Source organism: Oryx dammah, unplaced genomic scaffold, assembly GCF_014754425.2.
Source record: "Oryx dammah isolate SB20612 unplaced genomic scaffold, SCBI_Odam_1.1 HiC_scaffold_2, whole genome shotgun sequence".
Taxonomy (NCBI): domain Eukaryota; kingdom Metazoa; phylum Chordata; class Mammalia; order Artiodactyla; family Bovidae; genus Oryx; species Oryx dammah.
In genome coordinates, this window is record NW_024070186.1 from 90,277,258 (window position 1) to 90,300,681 (window position 23,424).

At 36.5% G+C, this 23,424-nt stretch overlaps 3 protein-coding genes across 3 annotated transcripts in view; 1 reads left to right on the top strand and 2 right to left on the bottom strand.

Annotated features, from left to right (window-relative positions):
- Positions 1-11,118, bottom strand: part of LOC120871113 (solute carrier family 15 member 2) — a 46,738-nt gene extending 35,620 nt beyond the window's left edge. The window contains exons 1-4 of the mRNA XM_040250797.1: positions 10,708-11,118; positions 8,773-8,860; positions 7,839-7,980; positions 52-144 (exon numbers count right to left, since the gene is read on the bottom strand). Coding sequence (XP_040106731.1) covers positions 52-144; positions 7,839-7,980; positions 8,773-8,860; positions 10,708-10,812 — 428 coding nt within the window. The 5' untranslated portion in view covers positions 10,813-11,118. The remainder of the gene's footprint in view (positions 1-51; positions 145-7,838; positions 7,981-8,772; positions 8,861-10,707) is intronic.
- IQCB1 (IQ motif containing B1) overlaps positions 1-23,424 on the top strand; it is a 159,195-nt gene that overhangs the window by 50,930 nt on the left and 84,841 nt on the right. The gene's annotated exons all lie outside the window — the stretch shown is intronic.
- Positions 18,252-23,424, bottom strand: part of EAF2 (ELL associated factor 2) — a 46,657-nt gene continuing 41,484 nt past the window's right edge. Inside the window, exon 6 of the mRNA XM_040250769.1 lies at positions 18,252-18,684. Within this exon, the coding sequence (XP_040106703.1) occupies positions 18,638-18,684 (47 nt within the window). The 3' untranslated portion in view covers positions 18,252-18,637. The remainder of the gene's footprint in view (positions 18,685-23,424) is intronic.

Sequence of the window (23,424 nt, forward strand, 5' to 3'; positions counted from 1 at the left end):
AGGAGGTTCATGATTACATGATATCTACATGATTTACATGATTTTACTCACGTGTGTAACATTTGTCCCCCCAGTATTGGTAAGGCACCCATGGACTTGATCACATGGCCAAGCACATACACCAAGGAGAGATAGATGATTGTCCTGTTGAGAAAGTTAAATCAGTCAGTCTACAAACAGAAATCAGAGATTTGACCAATACAGACTTAGAGTTCATACTGTTCTCAGTGCCAGGATAAATGGAGCAGGAGGAGGAAGGGGTGGAGGGGGAAAGAATTATATGAAAAATGCAAATATAAATAATAATGGTGAATGAAGCAAACAGACTAGAAAAAGGGACAGTAACTCTTCACCCTATAGCATTAGGGACATTCTTTTCTCATGCTTTCTGTTTTTCTCTACCTACCCCACACAGAGAATCCCTGATCTTGTACAGATATATCATGAACAGGTTTGATCTGTAGTGAGAGATAATGTTTTAAGAAAGGAGAACCAGAAGAACAGGATATGTTTGACCTGAGGTCTTTTTCCCAAGGAATGTCTTTCATTGTAGAAACCCATAAAGGTCAAGAAAGAATCACATAAACAGGAAAATAAGGGAACAAAGGACTTTCTTTAAACACAGTCACTGGGATAAAGAGGTAAAGGGTTTAACCTGAACACTTGGGTTATTGTAATCCCCACCACAGTTTCCTCATGGACTATTTAGCAAGGGTAAGAAAGGAGCCAGGGCATTTGAACAGACTGTACAGTGATATATAGCTCATGCAGTTGATAGGGACTTATTGTTATGTTGTTCTTTCTTTTTTTTTTAACTTTTTATTTTATATTGGAGTATATTATATTGGAGTATTTTATATTTTTTATTGGCATATAGCCAACTAACATTGTTTCAAGTGCACAGCAAAGAAAGGGACTCAGCCATACATATACATGTATCCATTCCTCCCAAACGTTATATTGTTTTTCAGAAAAAAGATCTGAATGACAACTAGTAAGTGGAAGAGTGAGGAATTCCAGTAGGAACCTGCTTTGAGATACACACACTGAAACATGGCAAGCTATCAAATATACGATGTGCATTATGTGTACTGGGACACCAGATTCTCTTTACATATAAGTAGAATGTTAGTACTAGAAGGAACCTTAGAAATTATATAGCTTACCTCTGCAAATTTTAAAGTACCATGTGCTAAAGTGGAATACAAAAAAATGGAATGAAGATAGCAAAGAGAGGCGGGAGATGCCAGAAAGCTCAGGATGTAGATTTCTCATTCTAAATGCCAAATATTCCTAGGTTGGCTCACCAGAGAAAGGATCTTAGAGGGTTTATAATGCGAAATAGGAGATAAGAAAAAGGAAGGGATAGGTTTTCCTAAAAGGCCTTGTAGTGTCTTCTGGAGAAAAGTTTTCTTCATTGGAACAAAAAGAATGAATAGAAAGGAACGGAATAAAAAGTGATGGAGAAAAGGCCAGCTATTATGAACACAAAATAGATGATGTATGCTAAATCATCACAGAGAAAAAACAAAAGGAGTCTGAGCTGGAGTGATAGCCTGTGTTGGGAGATCAGGGCAATATCAGATTGTTGGACTAAACAAGTGAGAGAAGTCTAACTGCCTTAAAAGAAAAACAAGCTACCTTCTAGGTGAAAGATTCAAGGAATTAGTCTAAAATATGAAGAATATAAGTGAGGAAGCTAACAGCAGAGAACTTAAACAGAAGAAGAGAGAAGTCAAGAGAGACTTGGAAATTCTGCATTTGAAATGCAGTTGTCATTGGGGATATTACAGTCCTAACCACAGGACAGAGATCTGCTTCATACAGACTTCAGTCTTCCATTTGCAAATGAGGAACGTGAAATGCAGAGAAGTCAAAGGACATTTTTAAAGCGCCATGCTAATTAGGATTAGAATTAGGTCTAGAACTTCTTTCTTACAGTCTGCATTCCTTCAGTTTTATGAACAAGTTAACGTGGAAAAAGGAAAGGGAAAATAAAGAAGTTTTAAATTTTATTTCTCCATAAGAATATAAAAAGCCAGAGACATTCTAAATTAGAGTTTAGGAACTGAGAAGGAGTATGTGCAATAGGCAGAGACCTACTATGACAAAGGAAGAGACCTAGCATAAAGAGGGTCAGCTCTGACCAGACAAAAAAGACAGGGGGAGGGATATGCTATAGACTCACTCAGAGAAAGAGGAAGTGTAGAAAAGACATCCAAAAGTATGTCTGGCAAAACACACTTAAGAGAGTGGCTTTTAGTGATTGCCATGATCAGGAGACCAGACTGACAGGCACAGGTCACAAGGTATAAACCAACACTAGGGACTATGACTAAAAATGTTATTCTCTCTTAAAAGCAACTTGGCATCAAAAATAGCATCTGAGCATGTAATTAACCTTCTCAGTAGATACTTATAGAAACAGTAAAAAGCCAGTATCCATGTTTAAAAAATTGTTTTTCATTGTGTATCTACTGGCTACTCTCTCCTACATGTAGCCCTGAAGGAAGTTTCACCTCTCTCCTGACACAGTGAGTTCCTTGTACAAAAGTCAGGGACCATGGGTGCCCATTTTCTCTTAACAAAGCTAGGATTCTGGGACTTCAAATAGAGGAAGTACCTTTAATATATGTTGTGTACTAAATTCAGAAAATTGTGGTTTGAAGGTCTGAGCAATGTTTCTAATGTTACAGGAAATTTTTCATCCTGCAGCTAACTTCTGAAGAAAAGGAAAAGAGTTTGAAATACTTGTTTGTTCATGTTTTTGTCATCATTGTCTTTGGACATGTGAGCTTACCACACCCCCACACATCCCTAAAGAACAAGTTATTCATGTTTTCTCCAACCCACTTTCCTCTGAAAGAGATACCTATTCATCCCTCAAAGAATTTTGTTATTTTAAAAGCAACCACAATACCCACAACAAAATAAAAGTCATCTGCACACCTGCCCACACCTACCCTCAGTCTTCTGCCTATGTTCATCTGAGGGTGAATACATTTATGAACTGAAATGTTTTTTGTGGGACTCCTATGAAGCAACCACAATACCCACAACAAAATAAAAGTCATCTTCACACCTGCCCACACCTACCCTCAGTCTTCTGCCTATGTTCATCTGAGGGTGAATACATTTATGAACTGAAATGTTTTTTGTGGGCCTCCTATGTACCAGGCACTGTTTTAAGTGCTGTGGATAAAAAACTATAAATGAGGCTGTCTTCTAAGTGTTTCGAAGAAGATATTAGATTCATATACACATAGTTATTATAAGAGAGAATTTGTCATGTGAGGGTGAAAAATAGGGAGTTCAGAGAATATTAGATTAATTCCAGTTAGTGGTGAAAAGTAAGGGGCAGAGGATATTCCATTGCATAGGTGGCATGTGAACTGAGCCTTAAAGAGTTTGGATGTGGAAGGCTGGGGAAGAAAGAGATTTCGTGAAGTAGAAACTATGCAAATAGACATGGAAAAGAGATGTTCCTGGCTACCATTAGGTAAATATTAGTATTTGGTTCATCTATTGGACATTCTTGAAAGGGAGTAAGTATGACACAATAAGAGCAGAAAGGTAAGTTGGATGAGATTAGTAGACAACGTGTTAGCAAAAATGTTGAGCAGAGTAGTAACGTGAATGGAGATTTCTTTTAGGAAAATTAATTTGACAGTAGTGCAAGGATTCAATTATGAAGAAATATTATGGGAAACAGTGAAAATGTCACACATGTCCATTATAATAGTCCAGTTCAGAGGCTAAAGACAACCAAAACTGGAGTAGTGGTGATTCAGTGTTGAGGTAGGAGGAATATGAGATACAATATGGAAACAGAATTGGTAGAATTTAAAAATTGATTGGATGCAGAAGTATAGGGAAGCTAGGAGAGAGGATAAGGTGGAATATCCAAGAGATGAATGATAATGTGCAGTTACAATGCACACTTGGGGCTTGAGTGATAGGTTAAGATTATAGAGTTTGAGGAGACATCACATATAGCTAAAATTGACACCACAGAACTTGCTAAGGGAAAATCTGGAGAAAGGGAAAAGGGTAAAAGGTATACACTGGGGAAATGCCTACATTCAGGAAAGAGTGTAGTAAACAATAAGCAAAAAAAAAAGCCAAACTTGGAAGAATCCAAAAAAGTAAAAGAACCAGAAAATACAGTGTTAGAAGCCCAGGAAGTTTCAAGAATATAGGAGCAATAAACAAACTAAAATGCTCAACATGACTAAGAATTTACAAAAGATCACTCAGTTCCTCTCTCTAAGAGGAAATTTGATCTCTGGTTTGTCAGAATTGTCAGAATCCTGAAAGAGATGGGAATACCAGACCTCTTGAGAAACCTATATGCAGGTCAGGAAGCAACAGTTAGAACTGGAACAACAGACTGGCTCCAAATAGGAAAAGCAGTACGTCAAGGCTGTATATTGTCACCCTGCTTATTTAACTTCTATGCAGAGTACATCATGAGAAATGCTGGGCTAGATGAAGCACAAGCTGGAATCAAGATTGCCGGGAGAAATATCAATAACCTCAATATGCAGATGACACCACCCTTATGGCAGAAAGTGAAGAGGAACTAAAAAGCCTCTTGATGAAAGTGAAAGAGGAGAGTGAAAAAGTTGACTTAAAGCTCAACATTCAGAAAACGAAGATCATGGCATCTGGTCCCATCACTTCATGGGAAATAGATGGGGAAACGGTGGAAACAGTGTCAGACTTCATTTTTGGGGGCTCCAAAATCACTGCAGATGGTGACTGCAGCCATGAAATTAAAAGAGGCTTACTCCTTGGAAGAAAAGTTATGACTAACCTAGATAGCATATTCAAAAGCAGAGACATTACTTTGCCAACAAAGGTCTGTCTAGTCAAGGCTATGTTTTTTCCAGTGGTCATGTATGGATGTGAGAGTTGGACTGTGAAGAAAGCTGAGCGCTGAAGAATTGATGCTTTTGAACTGTGGTATTGGAGAAGACTCTTGAGAGTCCCCTGAACTGCAAGGAGATCCAACCAGTCCATTCTGAAGGAGATCAGTCCTGGGTATTCCTTGGAAGGAATGAGGCTAAAGCTAAAACTCCAGTACTTTGGCCACCTCATGCAAAGAGTTGACTCATTGGAAAAGACTCTGATGCTGGGAGGGATTGGAGGCAGGAGGAAAAGGGGACGACAGAGGATAAGATAGCTGGATGGCATCACTGACTCGATAGACATGAGTTTGAGTGAACTCCGGGAGCTGGTGATGGACAGGGAGGCCTGGCGTAATGCGATTCATGGGATCACAAAGAGTTGGACACGACTGACTGGCTGAACTGAACTGAACTGGATTATACTGCACTGCATTATATTACTCTGCCCTAAGATGTCACCATCCTTACGGCAGAATATGAAGAAGAACTAAAGAGCCTCTTGATGAAAGTGAAAAAAGAGAGTGAAAAAGTTGGCTTAAAGCTCAACATTCAGAAAACTAAGATCATGGCATCCAGTCCCATCACTTCATGGCAAATAGATGGGGAAACAGTGGAAACAGTAAAAGACTTTATTTTGGGGGCTCCAAAATCACTGCAGATGGTGACTGCAGCCATGAAATTAAAAGATGCTTATTCTTTGGAAGGAAAGTTATGAGCAACCTAGACAGCATATTAAAAAGCAGAGATGTTACTTTGTCAACAAAGGTCCATCTAGTCAAGGCTATGGTTTTTCCAGTGGTTATGTATGGATGTGACAGTTGGAGTATAAAGAAAGCTGAGCACCAAAGAATTGATGCTTTTGAACTGTGGTGTTGGAGAAGACTCTTGAGAGTCCCTTGGACTGCAAGGAGGTCCAACCAGTTCATCTTAAAGGAGATCAGTGCTGGGTGTTCATTGGAAGGACTGATGTTGAAGCTGAAACTCCAATACTTTGGCCACCTGATGCGAAGAGCTAACTCATTTGAAAAGATCCTCATGTTGGGAAAGATTGAGGGCAGGAAGAGAAGGGGATGACAGAGGATAAGATGGTTGGATGGCATCACTGACCCAATGGACATGGGTTTCGGTGGAGTCTGGGAGTTGGTAATTGACAGGAAAGCCTGGTGTGCTGCGGTTCATGGGGTTGCAAAGAGTTGGACATGACTGAGCGACTGAACTGAGCTGAAGGAGTGATAATGAAGAGTGAGAAAGGAAGGCAACAAATATTAAGTGATTCTTTTAAAATTTTGCAGGTAGTGATAAAGAGGATAGAAAAAGAAAGGTTAATGATAATTTTTTTGTTTACAGCTGTAAGATATTTGCCATTATTTCTAGGACAAGAATATCTCTGAAGAAGAATTTGAAGGCAAGAGATGGAAATATTGAGGGTACAAAGATACCAATGAGAGTGACCTAGGTGATGGTGACACATTTTTAAAAATTCATCCAGTTGTATACTTAAGCCTTTCAGATTTGTATACTTTATTTAAGCTATACATCAATAAAAACAAATTCAAAATAATTAAAATTACCTCATGAAGGGTTGAGATTGAGGGTACAAGGAGAGATGGCCAAATTTCCTCTGAAATAGTCAGGAAGCTATTGTTCACCAAATCCCAGAGCTATACTTTTTACAAAGCAGTCATTTTAAAAATAAATTAAAATACTATAAATACGAATCTTTTATTCTATAACTGAATGAAGACCATACTGTGGCTTATGCTTTTTTCTGCATATAGTGCCATCCTTCTACCTGGATGGACTCGGTGACTACTCCTACATAAGGAGCGCATATAGACCTCAGGCACCTGCCATCTCTCTCCCAAGTCAAGAAACTATTTAGTACAGTGTTGTGTCTGTAGCACTACATTAGGTGCTGAATAAATACTTTAGAATAATGGATATATCTAGGCCAAAGTGAGATAGAAACCAGTGTTTACTAAAGAGGACTCCTTGGAACACTCGGTCTACAAGATACCCTGAAAAAATATTCCACAGTCAAACAAGTTTGGGAAATGCTACATATCATAACCTTCTCTTGGAGATTTTATAATATTAATTTCATGTTAAAGGCTATAAGAAGTCATGCAGTAAAGATACCTTTTTAGCTTTATTCAGTCTAGCATTTTCCCAAACTTATTTGACTATGAGAGCTTTATGTTCCTACATAACATTCTTTAGATCCTATACAACAAATTTTCAACAGAATGCACTTTGAGAAATGCTAATTTAGACAATTTCATAGATGACAACTCCACAGAAAATACCTGAGTGATGGATACCTGAGATCCATCTCTGTCCCATGAGAATGATGTTATAGATGACAACTATAACATTATCCCCAAACATCTCCTGGTGCTATTTTTAGGGACTTAAAAGATATTGAAATGAACAGATTATTAGTCTAACTCATGAAAATATTTATTATAGTTTTAAGAAAGAACCTACAGAAGGAGATTAGAAAAGAGAATCAGAGATGGTAAAAGAGCTGAAAAGAGGGACTTATAAAAAGATACTAAAAGAGCTGAAATAACTCAGTCTGATGGAGAGATGGATAGTATATAAAATAAAAACATTTAATTATACATTTTCTTGTGGGTAGCCATCTTACCACCTGATATCAGAACAAGAATTGGTCTTAAACTTCAGAACAGAAGATTAAAATTAAATACAAGGAAAAACCCCTCCTGACTGAAAAGGGTATAAAAATATTGCAAAAACTGATAATGAAGAGACAAAACCTTTCTATAATGTCAGTCTGAGAGAGATTCTTATTTATCATGGATGACACAAGTATATTCTTGCTTGGAAGCAAGAGGCTAGAAGTGATACTCTCTGCATGCTTAATCTGTGAAGCTTCTTGGAAATGTGACCTCCCATCGTCCTTACTTGAATTTTCCCAACCATGAGTCAGCAATGGCTGCTCCCAGGATGGGAGTGAAGTAACAGAGGCTGCTAAAGGCGTGGTACACAGATGTGGAAGTGTCTTCACTCCAATGCAGGAAATACAGGAAATACAGGGTCAGCACAGCTAAAGCAAAAAAAAGGACAAAACAAGGTAGATGCATTAAAATGATTTATGGAGGAAAAGAACATTTGATAGGGTCTTTGCAGGTGATCTTGATCTTCAGCACTCCTATCATTAGTAACTTCTGAGCAGCAGAAGCAGGGTCCCTTGGAGTTGTGAGGGTGAAAGGGGCTGTGCTTAGTGTGTGTGTGTTAGTCACTCAGTCATGTCCAACTCTGTGACCCCATGGACTGAAGCCCATCAGACTTCTCTGTCCATGGAATTCTCCAGGCAGGAATACTGGAATGGGTTGCCATTTCCTTCTCCCACATATCTTCCCAACCCAGGGATTACTCCATGGTCCCGCATTACAGGCAGATGCTTTATGGACTGAGTCACTGCAATACTCCTCCCTTCAGTTTTCATGCACATAGCATCATTTAGGCCAATCTGAAAGATAACATGGCCTAATGTTATCTTTATCTAATATCTAATAATCCTTCCTTCTCCTTCCCAGCAACAATATAATCCATAGACCTAAGGAACAAAAATTAAGAATGGAATGCTGCTGATGAGTTTTTCCACTTATATTCTCATAGACTGTGTTCTGGTTTCCACTACTCTTTTTCGTTCTTGGTCTGTATGAGTTAGAAGGTGAAATCCCACCAGGCATTTTTTGGAAGTCTTCGCCAAAGGAAAGGACCAGCTGGATGAAGGTAAAGAGTAGATAAGAGAAATAAGTACATATAAGACAGATTGTTACAAACATGGGGTGAGAGTGAGTGGAGAAAAGTAGTATTGGGGACACAAAATTACCTTTCATGCCATAATAGGAAAAGCGCTCACAGAATTCATTCACCACAATGAAGACAATACTCAGTGGATAGTTGGAGCCACAGATTTTCTAGGAAACAAAAAGACACTGGTTCAAGCATGAACAATATTTCCCTGTTTAGACCATTATACTGTTTCACAACAAAAAAAAAACATTTAAGTCATCATGATAGGTCATGTGAAGAAGCAATGGTCCTTACTCTTCATGAAATGGTCAGTATCCTACTAAAAGTGCTTGCATTGCTGATTTAGCAGTCAAAGAAGCAATTCTGAATATTCCTTTGTCCCTCAAACTTTTAATATGGAGCTGCTCAGGCACTTCTTGATACAGACATTAAGACCTGTTCATCTTCCCACAGGTACTAAATGGAAAGCCTGGAGCACTGGGCAAGACAATAATCATCCTTATTTCTAGGAACATAACAAAGAGTTGGCCTCTGGAACACTTGATGTCCAGGTAGTTACACTCAGATGTCAGTACCCTGCTTAGCTCTACAGTGTGGATTAACCTTTCTGTCCCCACTTGCCCCATTCACTGTGATGGGAGGAATCCTAGCAATATGAAGGCTTCCTGCCAGCAACAGAGCCCAATACAGATTGTTAAAGATTAAGATGATTGATCACCTTAACCTTTGGCAGAGATTTCTTAAACCTTTTCAAATTAAATGTCCATTTGTTCTATGAAACAGATTCTATAATATTTTCATGCTAATCCTTTTGGGAATTAAAAGGACTATGCTATTGCATGCACTGTATCAGTCAGAATAAAAGGAATATCATGTTTTACTTCAAATCCCTCATTATGATAGCCCAACCAACATGAGAAAGGGATGGAGATATGTGGCCTCGGTTCAATCAAATCATGAGATTTTTTTATTATGTTTCCTTATTGATAAGATATACATGCATTTTTGTAAGTAGCTTCAAATTATTTAGGACCAGAAGATATACAACTAAATAAATGATTGATAAAGTAATGTGTTCATTTTTTTATCCACATAGATATATATGGATATACATAAACAACCCTCCAAAGTATTAATATGCATTAATGTATGATTTTAAAAAAAACTTTCTTAAAAGACACAGTGAATAGTCTTCTTACTTTCTTGGCTCACAGCTTGAGAATTATACAGCCTGAAGTTTGGTCAACACAGCTTCTATTAGCTATGTAACACTGTCACTGACTGTGTTAACATACTGTTCCAGCCCATGTCACTAAACCTGGCTTTATACTTCAATTTTGTTATTCCAAAGAAACTACCCACCTCTAGAATACTGCTACTTCTTTGCTTGTAAGTAAGAACTAAGTAAATATTGGCTAGTATTACTATACCCTTTCTACTTAACAGGATTTTGATATGAGGATTAAAAAAGAATTGGGAAATGTTTTAACAAGTATTAATATATAAATTAAAACATTATTACTTCCCTGTTTCTCTGTCCTTTCACCCACTGTAAACTGAAACACAATAACAGAGACTAGATCTATTCTAAAACTTCTCTTGGTGTGCAGCATAGACTCTGTGTATAGGGGAAACTAAAGGCTGAAGTTTTGGAGGTTTTTTTGGTAAAGAAAGAACAATCACACACAGTTCTCCAGAAAGGAGTACTTGCCAAGTTTCCCTGGACATGCAAAGTGCTTTTTTTTCCACCCCAGAGAAATTCAGAATATACAATGAAATACAGCCAAGTCCTGGATACCCCCTGAAGAACTCTGACCACCGCCTTCTGCTGCTTCCTCTCCTAAATTGAAAGAAACTCCTGTTTAGATCTGGTTTATAGGTTCATTCTAACTCCAAGAGAGAATAGTTTTTAGTACTCTAATACAGCTCAGCCTGAAGTTCCAGGGGCCAAGGAAAACCAACAGAGTATGTCTGTTCCTGTCAAGAGGCAGAGATGAATCCCAGGACTCACCGGAGATGGCTTCTTTGGAAAGCTGGGGGGTTGAGGTGGTACCTCTTCAGTGGAGACAGGTAAAAAAAGAGTTTCCTTGGAATCATTTTTCTGGAAGGGATTCATGGCTGGCTCCTCTCTCTCTCTTCAAGCATTTGGCTTTGGTAGGCAGTTGGGACAGCTGCCAGGCTACTGTGAAAAGGGGGACTGGGAGGGGAAGAGGGGGTGGCTTCAGCAACCAGTCTTAACCCTGTGGGTGTCGGGCTTAAGCAGCTTTCTGAGAAGCAGAAAGCTATATGAAAAAAAAAAAAAAAACTATCGGGTCTCAGAGACTAGTTTAAAAGAATGTTTATGTAAAAGGTAAAGCATGGGCAAGTGAGATACTGTAAAATGCTGGAGAACTGTACATGAGTGAAAAGTAGTTAGAAATATAATGCCTCGGACATAGCCTGGACAAACACTGATTTCAGAGTAATAATAGCTGCCATTTATCACACACCTATTGTATATATATGTGTGTGTGTGTGTATACACACATATATTATCTTCATGTTCTTATTCTTACTACCATCCTCACTTTACATGAACTAATATCTCAAGAGATTGCAATTTTTCCAAAGTCATGTGGCCATCAAGTGGCAGATGTGGAATTTTCACTATGCTGTTATGGATAGATTAGTATCAGTAATGCCTAGGGTTATTACTTAGGAATGGAAGCTATGGAAATAGAAACATAGGAATGTAGGGGAATTGAAATGCATTGAAAAGGGAAAGTTATCTCCAAAGTGAACTTGGAGAGATATTTAAAAATGTTAATTTTTGGTTTTCAACATAGTAAAGTTCAACTGGAAATGTCTTATAAGCAATTAAAGAGGTGGAGCTAAAGAAAACAAAAAGAAAAGCTCAGTGATATACATTTGGGAATCATTCTTCTTTTAAAATTCATTCTCTGTGTTGTAACTTTCTTACTTCAAGATGAACCTATCATTTCATCTGTAAATAAAATTTGATTTGTATAAAAATTATGAACCAGTTATTTTCTAGGTACTATTACAAACACCATTTTTCTTAATATTCAGTGAATGGACTTCCAAATGACTCCAGAATACATTTAGTTCTTATCAGAGGAAGAACAGGATCAGACATGACTGTTAAATAATTATTATTTTTGCAAAGTCAAAGAGGTAAAAGAACAAAATAGTATGGTGCCCATTTAGTTGTCAGTCAAAAGGAAAAGGAAAAGAATGGCTAGAGAAAAATAAGAAAAATAAGGACTAAACCAAAAAAGAAGTCAGGAGATAGGAGAATGCAGTATTTTATTTTAGAATATGAGAACCTATGATTCTATCCCTCATAAAATTCTTACATTACCTACTTGAGTAATCTATTGACAAATAAGACCAGGATAAACTCTACTCTTTCCTCCCTAAACTCTATCTCAGACTTTGACCATGTTTTTTTCTCAGCTTCTGTTACACTCCTCATCCTGTTTCTCTCCCATCAACCTTTACCCAAAGAAGAGTCCAGCTTCATTTCTGCTTGTGACATTAATGATTAAGCCATAGTTATTCTTTCAGGAAGTAATGCCCTTTCTGACCTAGTTTGGTTAATGACTGGATACAAAACAAATGAACAGTCAGAAGTTACTAGCTGAGTTAACCACTAGAGGCACAGATGCCTTTGGGGCTGGTGCACTGGGATGACCCGAAGGGATGTGTGGCGGGGGAGGTGGGAGAGGGTTCGGGATTGGGAACACGTGTACACCTGTGGCGGATTCATGTTGATGTGTGGCAAAACCAATACAATATTGTAAAGTAAAAATAATAATAGTAATAAGTAAAAAAAAAAAAAAAAGATCTAATTATATCAATGGCTCCTCCTTCTCTGGCCTTTACCTCTGAAATAGCATTTGATATAGCAGAGCAGATGGAATAGCACCTGTATGCAAGGCACCAACTCATTTGTGCTCATAAGTGCCCTAAATACCAAACTTTAGCGTATTGGTATTGGATCTTTGATACTTGTTTAGGTGAAATTTTTCATTGATTATGGCAATACAATGCTAAGCATTCATGGAATCAAATAATATCAGAGATGGAAGGAATCCTAATCTTGTCGTATGTAAACTTCCCTGATGATAAAAATCACTTACAGATATTTATATATATTTATATTTGTACATGTACTTATGTATCAATATATACATTTCCAGGGTGACACACACACACACACACACACACACACATACACACACACACACAAATCTAAAGAGGTAGCTAAGAACTTGTATTTTTAACAAGCATCTCTGGTTATTCTTATATTAGGGATTTGGTGAACACTGGTTTGAAATCTCTCTGCTAATCTAGCCTGAAGAATATTACAGATGAGCTCAGACTAGAATCCCAGACTCTAAGACCTATTCTAGAGCCTTTGCTATTTTATCAAGGTGCCTCTTGTACAGCATCATTTTTGCTAAGTTGATATCAGAAGGATAAATGGGGAAAAATCAAAGAAAAAAGCAATTCATGAACAGAAGTGAGTACAAACTCCTCAGAGATAAAAAAGAATAATAGAGTAAAATAATCTAAAATATCAGTTATGAGTAAAAATATCTGTGACTCAGTGATTATGACAGAAGAGAGTGATATATTACAGTCATGTACAGAAAGGAGGCTGAAAGTCTCAAATGATAGATACTTATATTGTCAGAGAGAAGAGGCAAATATGAAATTAGAAGAGGGCGGGTTTAGCAAACTATGAGTACAAAATCATCACATAAAAAGACTGTATTTAAATATCAGCAAAAACAAATAGAAAAGGTAATTTAAAAATTATACCAGCTCTAATAGCATAAAACATACCTAGGAATAAATCTATTGAAAGATGTTTAAGACATCAGTACATGCTACAATTAAAAAATAAGTTAAAAAAGACATCAGTATTCAACACTCTAAGACATTATTGAAAGAAATTAAAGATCTAAATAAATGGAGAGACATACCATGCTCATGATTTGGAAGACTCAATAAGATGTCAGCAATCCCCAAATCAATCACAAAAAAAATCCAACAGGTTTTGTGAATGTAGAAAATTATAGGTTGATTTTTAAAATTCATATGGAGATACAGAAATCTAAGAACAGCAAGGCAATCTTGAAGAACAATAGTGGAGGATTTGCACTACCCAGTAGGAGAACTATTATAAAGCTATAGTAATTATAACAGAGTGGAAATGACACAAAGATAGATAAGGCAACCAATGCAACAGATAAACACCCACACACATACTTTGGCATTATTTAGGCCAAACATGACATGGCAGTGCAATGGGACAAATGACTGTTTTCAATTTTAAAAAAAACCATCTGGATACTCATATGGAAAAAAATGTTTACCTTTATCTTACATCATTAATAAAAACTATAAAAGAAAATAATATATATATTACATTAATATTCAGTTCAATTTGGTCACTCAGCCATGTCCAACTATTTGTGACCCCATGGACTACAGCACACCAGGTTTCCCTGTCCATCACCAACTCCCAGAGCTTGCTCAGACTCCTGTCCATCAAGTCGGTGATGCCATCCAACTATATCATTCTCTGTCATTCCCTTCTCCTCCTGCCTTCAGTCTTTCCCAGCATCGGGGTCTTTTCAAATGAGTCAGCTTTTCCCATCATGTGGCCAAAGTATTGGAGTTTCAACTTCAGCATCAGTCCTTCCAATGAACACTCCAGATTGATCTCTAGGATTGACTGGTTGGATCTCCTTACAGTCCAAGGAACTCTCAAGAGTCTTCTCCAACACCACAGTTCAAAAGCATCAATTCTTCGGTGATCAGCTTTCCTTATGGTCCAACTGTCAAATACATGACTACTGGAGAAACCATAGCTTTGACTAGATGGACCTTTGTCAGCAAAGTGATGTCTCTGCTTTTTAATAAACTGTCTAGGTTGGTCATATAGAGAGATTAGATTAATTCTACATAGATTACAGATCTGTTAAAGTTAAAAAAATACAGCTTTTAGAGGAAAATGTAAGAGAATATCTGTAGGACTGATTAAGCCAAGATTGCATTTTTTAAGCTAAGATATTTTTAAATAAGACATATAGCAACCATAAGTGATTAATATATGGTATAGCATTAAAATTAATAACTTTTGTTCACCAAGATACCATTAAGAGTAAAAAGACAACTCACAAAGTATTAGAAAACAGTCATACTACATATATTGGCAAAGGATTTGTATCCAAACTACATAAATCACTTCAAAAATAAATGACAAAAAGACTCGTATTCAGATTGTAAGTCTTTTGCAATATAAATAATACTGCAGTAATAACCTTGCATATTAGTCAAATGTATCTGTAGAATGAATTTCTGGAAGTAAGATTTTGTGACAAAAAGTGTTTCACAATTTTTAGAACTGCCGATTCATTTCCCTGTTTTCTATTGAGTTGTTTGTCCTCTTCTTGTAAGCTTATAAGATCTACTTTTATATCATTTATATTAATTCTCTTCCACCCTCTATGTTGCTAATAGTTTTTTACTGATTTTGTTTGTGGACTTTTAAAACATAACTTAAAAGGCACAAATCTTAAGTGTAAGACTGTAGTATTTTCTACATATGTATAACTCACACAACCACCACCTAGATAAGATTATATATATAATAAATATTTACTTATTATATATATATTACATTACATACATTATATATTATATTATGACTATGAATTGATGATGAGGTGATGGAATTCCAGTTGAGCTATTTCAAATCCTAAAAGATAATGCTGTGAAAGTGCTGCACTCAATATGCCAGCAAATCTGGAAAACTCAGCAGTGGCCACAGGACTGGAAAAGGTCAGTTTTCATTCCAATCCCAAAGAAAGGAAATGCCAAAGAATGCTCAAACTACCACACAATTGCACTCATCTCACACGCTAGTTAAGTAATGCTCAAAATTCTCCAAGCCAGGCTTCAGCAATACGTGAACTGTGAACTTCCAGATGTTCATGCTGGTTTTAGAAAAGGCAGAGGAACCAGAGATCAAATTACCAACATCCGCTGGATCATCAAAAAAGCAAGAGAATTCCAGAAAAACATCTATTTCTGCTTTATTGACTATGCCAAAGCCTTTGACTGTGGGGATCACAATAAACTGTGGAAAATTCTGAAAGAGATGGGAATACCAGACCACCTGACCTGCCTCTTGAGAAACCTCTATGCAGGTCAGGAAGCAAGTTAGAACTGGACATGGAACAATAGACTGGTTCCAAATAGGAAAAGGAGTACGTCAAGGCTGTATATTGTCACCCTGCTTATTTAACTTCTATGCAGAGTACATCATGAGAAACGCTGGGCTGGAGGAAGCACAAGGTGGAATCAAGATTGCCGGGAGAAATATCAATAACCTCAGATATGCAGATGACGCCACCCTTATGGCAGAAAGTGAAGAACTAAAGAGCCTCTTGATGAAAGTGAAAGAAGAGAGTGAAAAAGTTGGGTTAAAGCTCAACATTCAGAAAACTAAGATCATGGCATCCAGTCCCATCACTTCATGGCAAATAGATGGAGAAACAGTGGAAACAGTGTCAGACTTTAGTTTTTGGGCTCCAAAATCACTGCAGATGGTGACTGCAGCCATGAAATTAAAAGATGCTTATTCCTTGGAAGGAAAGTTATGACCAAGCTAGATAGCATATTAAAAAGCAGAGACATTACTTTGTCAACAAAGGTCCATCTAGTCAAGGCTATGGTTTTTCCAGTGGTCATACATGGATGTGATAGTTGGACTGTGAAGAAGGCTGAGCACCGAGGAATTGATGCTTTTGAACTGTGGTGTTGGAGAAGACTCTTGAGAGTCCCTTGGACTGCAAGGAGATCAAACCAGTCCATCCTAAAGGAGATCAGTCCTGGATGTTCTTTGGAAGGACTGATGTTGAAGCTGAAACTCCAATACTTTGGTCACCTGATGCGAAGAGCTGACTCATTGGAAAAGACCCTGATGCTGGAAAAGATTGACGGCAGGAGGGGAAGGGGACGACAGAGGATAAGATGGTTGGATGGCATCACTGACTCAATGGACATGGGTTTGGGTGGACTCTGGGAGTTGGTGATGGACAGGGAGGCCTGGCATGCTGCGGTTCATGTGGTCGCAAAGAGTCAGACACGACGGAGCGACTGAACTGAACTGAACTATGAATTTTGCAGTCCCTTTGAAGAAGCTCTCAACCTTTTTAGAATATATTTTTATAATTTTTTTTTCCATTCTTGAGTTGCTAATTTTTATTCATCTCAACACATTGGAAATTATTAATCTAAATATTACATCAGTGGTATGTAAATGACATAATTACTGAATTCTGACATGAGAGCTATAACATGGTCTGTCTGAGAGCTGTGACGCGCTGAGGGCTTTAACGTCTGTTGCTTCAAATATTTGTTGAGACGAGACAGAACCGAGGAGAATACACTCGCCCGATATCTATCAGCTCAGTTCAGTATGTGTGTATACATATATATATATATATATATGTATACACACACATATATGTATATTTATATATACATATATTTATATACATATATATATAGTTAGAAAACTTCCTATGGTAAGAGATAATGTTTAATAAAAATTTCTTTCATAATTTCCAAAACTTGGAAGTAACCAAGATTCCTTCAGTAAGTTAGTAGATACATAACATTACATCTACATAATGTAATATTATTTGCACTAAAAAGAGAGGAATAACACATGGAGGAAACTTAGGTGCATACCAAGCCATGAACGAGACATCAAGGAAACTAAGTACGTAGGTGAAAGAACCAATCTGAAAAGGCTGTATAATGTCTGGTTGCAATTATAAGATATTCTGGTAAAGGCAAAACTGAGTGAGTCAAACGATCACTGATTGACAGGGGTTGGATGTGGAGGAATGGATTGGCAGAGCATAGGATTTTTAGGGCAGTGACACCACCCTGTATGATACTACAATGGTGGACAAAGGTGATTATACATTTGTTAACACCCATGGAATATACAACACAAAGAGTGAACTCTAATGTAAAATACGGACTTTAGATGATGATGTGTGAATGTAGGTTCATCAATTATTTAAAAAAGGACCAATTAGGTGCAGGATGTTCATAGTAGGGGAGATGATGCATGTGTGGGAAGAGGAAGTATATGAGAAGTCTCTGTACTTCCTGCTCAATTTTACTGTGAAACTAACACTGTTCTTAAAAATAAAGTTTATTAATAAAATTAAAAACTTGCTGTTCATTAGTGACTCTCAATCTGGTGTTTATTTCCCTCAAATTCAAAAATGTTACAGGTATAAAGATTAATTATTTATCTCATTAACACAACTGTTTTTTTATCTCAAAAGCAAAATAAAAGGATTAAACAATATCAAAGAGATGATAAGAGAAAATGATAAATATGTGAGAGATAACAATTTCATTTTCATTAAAACAATTACTTAGCTTCATCTTTACCTTCAATTTTAGCTTAATTTTCAACCAAAATTTAAGGAATATCAGAAAGGCTCAGAGACATAATTAAAACCAGGACATTTATTACAAATCAAGTTTTGACATTTCACAATTGAAGACAGGAGTGTGGTAAAACAGAACACTGAACTTGAACTTTAGAACACCTGATCTGCCACTGGTTAACTAACAATACGTGGGCAAGTAACTTAGAGTCTGAGTTTGTTTTCTCATCTGTAAAACCTCATAAGAGTTTTGTTAAGATTAAATAAAAACACATGAAAATGCTGGTGCCCATAAAAGGTAAAAAATGTAACATCAACTGAAAATTCTGAATCAGATTAAATTTATTATCAAAGATAGGATACATTTTCCTCAGTCTTAGAAATTTTTATTCCTAAGATAAAATAAATTATCACATCTTGCAAATTTTATACGTATATCTGAATATTTCTTCAGTCATCACTGTCACTTCCTGATTCACTCAGCTGCAAATCATTTCCTAAAATAAAAAATAATTAAATAAATTAAATTACTCTAGTAATTAAATATTTAATATTTTAATGTTTTTTGATAACACAGATATTTTGCAATATATAACCCCAAGGTGATCCTGTTTAGCCAGAATTACATTCTTAAATTATAGAAATAAGCAATCTGATTATTAGTTACATCAGTAGTAACTCTAACTGATAATGCCTGTAAAGAAAAGACAAACCATTAATCTTCAGCACAGTTTTAGTATCACTTGGTGTCTATTTTAGTCTTCTTTCACATACCAACATCACCCTTCTTTTATACCACTGACTTAATTACATGAGAAAATGTAGTTTAGTATAGGGGTCCCCAACGCCCGGGGCCAAGAACAGGTTCTGGTCCATGGCCCGTTAAGAGCTGGCCACACAACAGGAGGTGAGTGGCGGGTGAGGGAGTGAGCAAAGCTTTATTTCTGCAGCCACTCCCTACCTTCACATTACCTCCTGAGTTCTGCCTCTAGTCAGATCAGCAGTGGCAAAATAACTCTACTGTGTTGTGCTTGAATCATCCCAAACCATTCCCCTCACCCCTGCCACTGACTGCGGAAAAGCTGTCTTCCACAAAACTGGTCCCTAGTGCCAAAAAGGTTGGGGACCATTGGTTTAGAAGATCAGACTATTTTGAAGAGTGAAAAAGAGTTGTATAATTGTTTGTTTCAAATTCAGTCAGTCATTAAGTAATATATGTTAAGAGTAACTCATCATTGAATCTTTCATAATTCATCCATGTGCTTACAGCATGGAACATATTCCACTAGCGGAGACAAACAATAAACAAATATATTATGTAATATTTATCCTAAGTAGAGATAAATAAGACGTAATTTAGATGGGTATGGGGAGAGGGTGGGAGGTAATATTTTAGATAGGGGAGTTAGGAAAGCCTCCTCAGGGTGGGACATTAGAACAGAGATCCAAATGTAGGGAGAAACACATGAAAATACATGAGTATGGAGTAAACTGTCCAGGATCAGGAAAAAGCAAATATAAATGCCCCAAGGTGGAAGCATGCTTTTTTGTGTTCTCAGACAGCAAGAATGAGGAAAAAAATGTTAGGAAATAGGTCATAAAGATATCCAGAAGACCACAGTGGGTAGGTCTGGAGAAGGATTGGTAACTCACTCCAGCATTCTTGCTGGGAAATCCCATTGATAGAGGGGTCTGGTGGACTACAGTTCATGGGGTCACAAAAGAGTTGGACACGACTTAGTGATTTAACACAAATAGTGTGTAGGTCATGGTAGAACCTTTGAATTTTGTTTGAAATATAATGGGAACTCAATTCATTGTAGCTCAGCTGGTAAAGAATCCTCCTGCAATGCAGGAGAGCCCGGTTCAATTCCTGGGTCGGGAAGATATGCTGGAGAAGGGATAAGATACCCACTTCAGTATTATTGGGTTTCCCTGGTGGCTCAGCTGGTAAAGAATCTCCCTGTGAAGAGGGAGACCTGGGTTTGAGTCCTGAGTTGGGAAGATCCCCTGGAGAAGGAAAAGGCTACCCACTCCAGTATTTTGGCCTGGAAAATTCCATGGGCTGTATAGTCCATGGGGTCTCAAAGAGTCAGACACAACTAAGCGACTTTCACTTTCAATTCATTAGAAAATTTTTAAAAGGCAACTGACTTAAACACTGTATATCAGTGAACAGACTATAATGGTGTGGAAGAAATATGGAATCAGGGAGGACAGTTAGTTATAAGTCTATACAGTTTCTCATGTAAGATATTGTCTTTGAGAAAGACAAATACTGTATGATAGTTTCTCATGTAAGATATAATATTGTCTTTGAGAAGGACAAATACTGTATGATTTCACTTATATGTAGAAACTAAAGAACAAAACAAATGAACAAATATACAGAGAAACAGAGTGACAAATACTGAAAACAAACAGGTGCCAAAATGGAGGTGGGTAGAGTGAGGAGAGAAATAGGTGAAGGAGATTAAGTTGTACAAACTTTTAGTTATAAAATATATGTTACAAGTATGAAATTTACAGTAGGAAGAATATAGTCAACAACTATGTTACATCTTTCTATGGTGATGGATGACAACTAGACTTTTCATTGTGATCACATTTAAATATATAGATTTAACATATATATTTAATAAATATATTATAACTCATACAAAAAAAATCAGGTTTGTGGCTACTGAAGGTAGGGGGTGGAGGATGAGGGAATTAGCTAAAAGGCAATCAAAAGACACAAACTTCCAGCTATAAGATAAATACTAGGGATGTAATACATAACATGATAAAAATAATTAACACTATTGTGTGTTATAAAAGAAAACTGTTAAGAGAGTAAATCCTAAGAGTTCTCATCACAAAGAAAAAAAGTTTCTTTCCTATTTCTTTGATGTTTTATCTATATGTGATGATGGATATTCACTAACACTATTGTGGTAATCATTTTAGGATATATGTAGTCAAACAGTTGTACACTTTATACAGTGCTGTATGTCAATTATATCTCAATAAAACTGGGAAAGAAGAAATAATATTGGCTTAGACTCAGGTGATTCAGGCAAAGGTGGTGATCAGTGGTCAGATTTATAATTTTCTCTGAAGATAGAGCTAACAGGCCTATCAACAGTATTAGACTTAGTGCACAAGAGAAAGAGAAAAGTGAAGAATGACCCTCAAGTCTTCTGGTCTTACCAACTAGATAAATTGTGGTATCATTTACTGAGATGAGAGGCAGCAGATTACAAGACTATGTAAGAAAAATCACAAGTTCAATTTTTAAAATGTACATTTTAAATACCTAGGAAATATTCAAGTATATATGATATATACAATTGTATATATAAATCTGAAGCTCAAGGTAGAGGCTAGACCTGAAAACTATCTGGGAGTCATTGATTATAGGGGGCTTATTTGGAGCTATAGGATTGGATAAATCTTTCGGGTAGTAAATTAAAATGGTTAAAAATTTTTTCTATTTTTAAACTACTCCACAATCAACAAAAGCTGATATATTCTGAAATTAATATCCAATTTAATAGGAATAGTTTTTAGGCTCTATATAACTTGTTGTAAGACAACTTGGCCTATTGCATGAACTCCAGAACTAATTACATGATTTGATAAAGAAACCTGCTAAAGGTCTCACAGGACCATTTTGCCATTTTCAAGGCTCAAGTTTTGACTTATTATACAACTATTGTATGGCATAAGAATGTAAGAATGTTCAACTTTATGTGATATCGGTACAATGAGATTCTCAAATGACAGAAACCCAAATGTCCTGAGTTCCACTTTTCTTAATAGACTTCATTCTACGGAGGTTATAAGCACAGTATTACCAATGCTGTTGGTTGAAATGTTCAGTTATGTAGATATGAGATTAGCCTTTGAATATGAGATGCTTAGTAAAGAAAATAGGTTTCAATTAAAATGGTAATTAAAACTTGGGAAAAAGAGTTTACCCATAGCAAATGCATTCTGACACCTAAACCAATGTTTCTCAATGAGAGCAATACTGCTCCTTTAGTAGATGTTACAGAAATGTATGTGAGAGATTGCTTGTCCCAGTGATTCGCAAACTGCTTTATAGATTGCTAGTGGCATACTGTGGAAGGGGAATTTTGGAAGCTTAAATATCTTGCAATGCAAGACCCGTCATGCACAATAAAGAACTCTTCTATATTCCGCAAAACTTTTGAAAGTCCAGTGGGATATTCATGTACTTGTAAGATCTGGTTGTAATTTTAAGGCCAGGACTAGTTGCATTCTTATACACTAAAAGTATTCTTTTGTATAGATTTAAAATTCTCTAAAATTTACAAGGGCTTCTCCGGTGGCTCAGACTGTAAAGAATCTGCCTGCAATGCAGGAGACCAGAGTTCAGTCCCTGGGTCAGGAAGATCCCCTGGAGAAGGGAATGGCAACCCACTCCAGTATTCTGGCCTAGAGAATTCCTAGACAGAGAGCCCTGGTGGGCTATATAGTCCATGCAGTCACAAAGAGTTGGACATGACTGAGTGACTAACACAGACAAAATTTACAAGGATGTAACTATCATCCTTGATAGTTAAACTGAAAGAAAACTTTACTTTTTTCAGAATCTTACAAAGATTTTTTTTAATTGGTTTTGAAAACACAGCGATTATCTATGTTGCTCAATGTCTTTGGGTCAGCAATACAGCCCTTCAAAATGTGTCTGTGTATGCAATTCTATGAATATAATGTATATAGTTTTCCACTCCTTATTTTAACAAGTTAAATAAGAAATATTATTAACATATGAGTTGAATATTGTCTTGCTTCTCTTAATCCCACATATAATCATTAAAAGTAAGGGCAAACTTATAGCACTTTGTTACATCTTCTGGCCATGCCTGAACAAAATAGAATATGTATTACCTTACTATAAATTTTTGTCTTAATATTATATTAATCATTTTCAAAGATGTATGTGTTTAGATGATATCAAACTATTAAATTCATTTCATGTTAGTAAAAGGGACTTAAAATATGTTATGAAAAAGGGTGTTGAGTCTGCTAAGGTTGAAATGCGATGACTATTTTAACAGTAAAAAAGGGTTTATTTCCTCTTATTAGGAAACCTACAGTTTGGATAAATTATATCAAGAAAAGAAATTCACTATTTTTTAAAATTCCAATTAGTTATTACTGGTATAACAAAATTGCTGCTGACCTCTCCATATCATTTTTACATCCAAAATATTTCTAAATTCTTT